The sequence below is a fragment of the Myotis davidii genome, unplaced genomic scaffold (genome assembly GCF_000327345.1).
Source record: "Myotis davidii unplaced genomic scaffold, ASM32734v1 scaffold43, whole genome shotgun sequence".
In the NCBI taxonomy this organism is placed as follows: Eukaryota; Metazoa; Chordata; class Mammalia; order Chiroptera; family Vespertilionidae; genus Myotis; species Myotis davidii.
Window position 1 is genome coordinate 2,123,112 of NW_006294590.1, and position 2,359 is coordinate 2,125,470.

At 57.0% G+C, this 2,359-nt stretch overlaps 1 protein-coding gene across 1 annotated transcript in view; it reads left to right on the top strand.

Moving 5' to 3' along the window:
• ADGRD1 (adhesion G protein-coupled receptor D1) overlaps nt 1-2,359 on the top strand; it is a gene marked incomplete at its 5' end in the record, with an annotated part of 100,297 nt that overhangs the window by 70,441 nt on the left and 27,497 nt on the right. Inside the window, 4 exons of the mRNA XM_015567227.1 lie at nt 149-211; nt 281-400; nt 1,013-1,088; nt 1,665-1,806. Coding sequence (XP_015422713.1) covers nt 149-211; nt 281-400; nt 1,013-1,088; nt 1,665-1,806 — 401 coding nt within the window. The remainder of the gene's footprint in view (nt 1-148; nt 212-280; nt 401-1,012; nt 1,089-1,664; nt 1,807-2,359) is intronic.

Below are 2,359 nucleotides of genomic sequence, written 5' to 3' on the forward strand. Positions count from 1 at the left end.
CAGGTTGGGGGGCGGGACGGGTGGGCGGAGATGCGGGAGGGGTGGCCTCAGACCCAGAGTGCCCCACGCGTGGCAGATGGACACGTGAGCCACGTGGCTGTGGGTCCTTCCCTGAGACTCCAGGGTGTCAGGTCCTTGCTTGTAACAGGGATTGCACCCGAGAGCGTGATTGCACCCCCAGAGCGCGTTCTGCTACAAAAGGCCAGAGCAGGTGGGTCCCCCAGGCCCTGCCCGCAGAGGTGCTGACCGTACCCCCCTCCCGCCCCCCGCACCCCCTCTCTCCCCGCAGAGTTCTCCGTGGCCAAGCTCCTGCCCAGGGCCCTGAACTCCTCCCACTACCGCTTCCCGGCCCAGGGCCACAACTACATCCAGATCCCCAAGGAGGCCTTCCGCAGCCACGGTGGGTGCCTGGGCCCCTGGGGGCAGGGGGGCACCATGGTCTCCCCTGGGAGCCACTCTGTCCTGGGAGCTCGAGGTGCAGCCTGGGAAGTTCCCAGGAGGCTCCCTCATTACCTGACTCCAAGTCCATGCCTCCAGCCTGGGACCCCTGACGTGTTCACGTCTCAGCAACCCCCCCCCCCCAAGAGCTCAGGAGGCCCTGAGCAGCCCCCAGCGAGCGGAGGGAAATTTTATCCTTACAAAACCCCTATGAATTAGATTTTATTTTTAACTACATTTTACAGGCAAGGAAATGAATGCTAACAAGAGGTTTGGTAAATTGCCTAAGGCCACAAATTGTTCGAGTGGCAAAACAGGAATATCTACCATTCTTCGTGACTCCAAATTTTTATTCATATTGCCTTCCATGCTTGACAAGTACATGAATGATTTAGAAATGAATCTGTCATCAAACCAATATCGAAAAAAATATTTAACTGTAAATATTGTCCAATTTCTTAAATCTCTCCTCCCCTGGCTCTCTGTCGGGCGAGGGCGCCTGGCGGGGGCTGCGTGTTCCCCCTGCTCGCTCACCCCAGATGCTGATGGGGCCGCGGCCTCTGCCCTCCCGCAGCCTGGACCACCATCGTGGGGCTGCTCTACCACACGATGCACCGCTACCTGAGCAACATCCGGCCGGACCGCACGCGGTGAGTGCTGGGGCCACACGGCCAGAGGCAGCGTGTGTGTGCGTGTGTGTGCGTGTGCGTGTGCGTCTGTGTGTGTGTGTCTGTGTCCTCCTGTGGGTCAGGGGTGCTGGTGCCAATCTCACTGTGAGCACGTAGTTAGTTAACTGGATTATTTTTAAAAAAATACTTTTATTGATGTCAGAGAGGAAGGGAGAGGGAGAGAGAGAAACATCAATGATGAGAGAGAATCACGGATCGGCTGCCCCCTGCACGCCCCCCACCGGGGATCACGCCTGCAACCTGGGCCTGTGCCCTGACTGGGAATGGAACCGTGACCTCCTGGTTCACAGGGCAACGCTCACCACTGAGCTGTGCTGGCCGAACAAGGGAACAGGTTTTGACCGACACAATTCAAGCTGCAGGATTCAAACACTGAGCGTAGGACTCGCCCCTGGGTGCCAGCACCCAGCCTGGGGAGGCGCAGGCACGGACGGTGGGAAATCCAACGTCATCCCCACGAAGCCCCCGGCCCCCACACGCCCAGCTTCGCACTGTGCCCCCAGCCCCCCGGGTCCTGATCGTTCCTGTCCTGCCCAGGATCGCCGAGGCCGCGGCTTACAGGAGCTGCCCGCTGTCGGCTGCCAGCTACCTCATCTCCCTGGAGGTGGTGCCGCCGCCCACACTCTCCCAGAACCTGTCGGGCTCCCCGCTGACCACCATCCGGCTCAGGCACAAGTTGGTGAGTTGAGGCGGATCCGCCCTCGTTTCTGCTCTTTGCTTGGGTTCCAGGCGTGGTTGTGTAGAGCAGGGGTGGGGGCGTCCGGCCCGCGGGCCGCGTGAGGCCCCAGGAATCATCGGGTCTGGGCCTGCCAAGGCATTAGGGGCGAGTTCGTTAAGCGTTTGGCCACAGATCGCCGGCCAGTGGTTAAGTTGATGATTTTTGGCGAGTCGTGCTGATGCTTTTTTGTTGTTGTTGTTGAGTCATGGTATTGGTTTTTGCTGAGTCGTGCTAATGATTTTTTTTTTTTTTTTGCTGAGTCGTTGATCGGCTGCCCCACATTGGGGACCGAGCCCACAACCTGGGGCATGTGCCCTGACCTGGAATCGAACCATGACCTCTTGGTTCGTAGGTCGATGCTCAACCCCTGAGCCACGCGCGCTGGGCAATACAATATTTTAAATAAAAAAATAACAAATTTTCCAAAAAAAAAAAAAAAAATTTTTTTGAGAAAAGTGGAATTGTTTTACATATTTTCAAATTTCTTTATCATCTGGCTTAAAAGATGATAGCT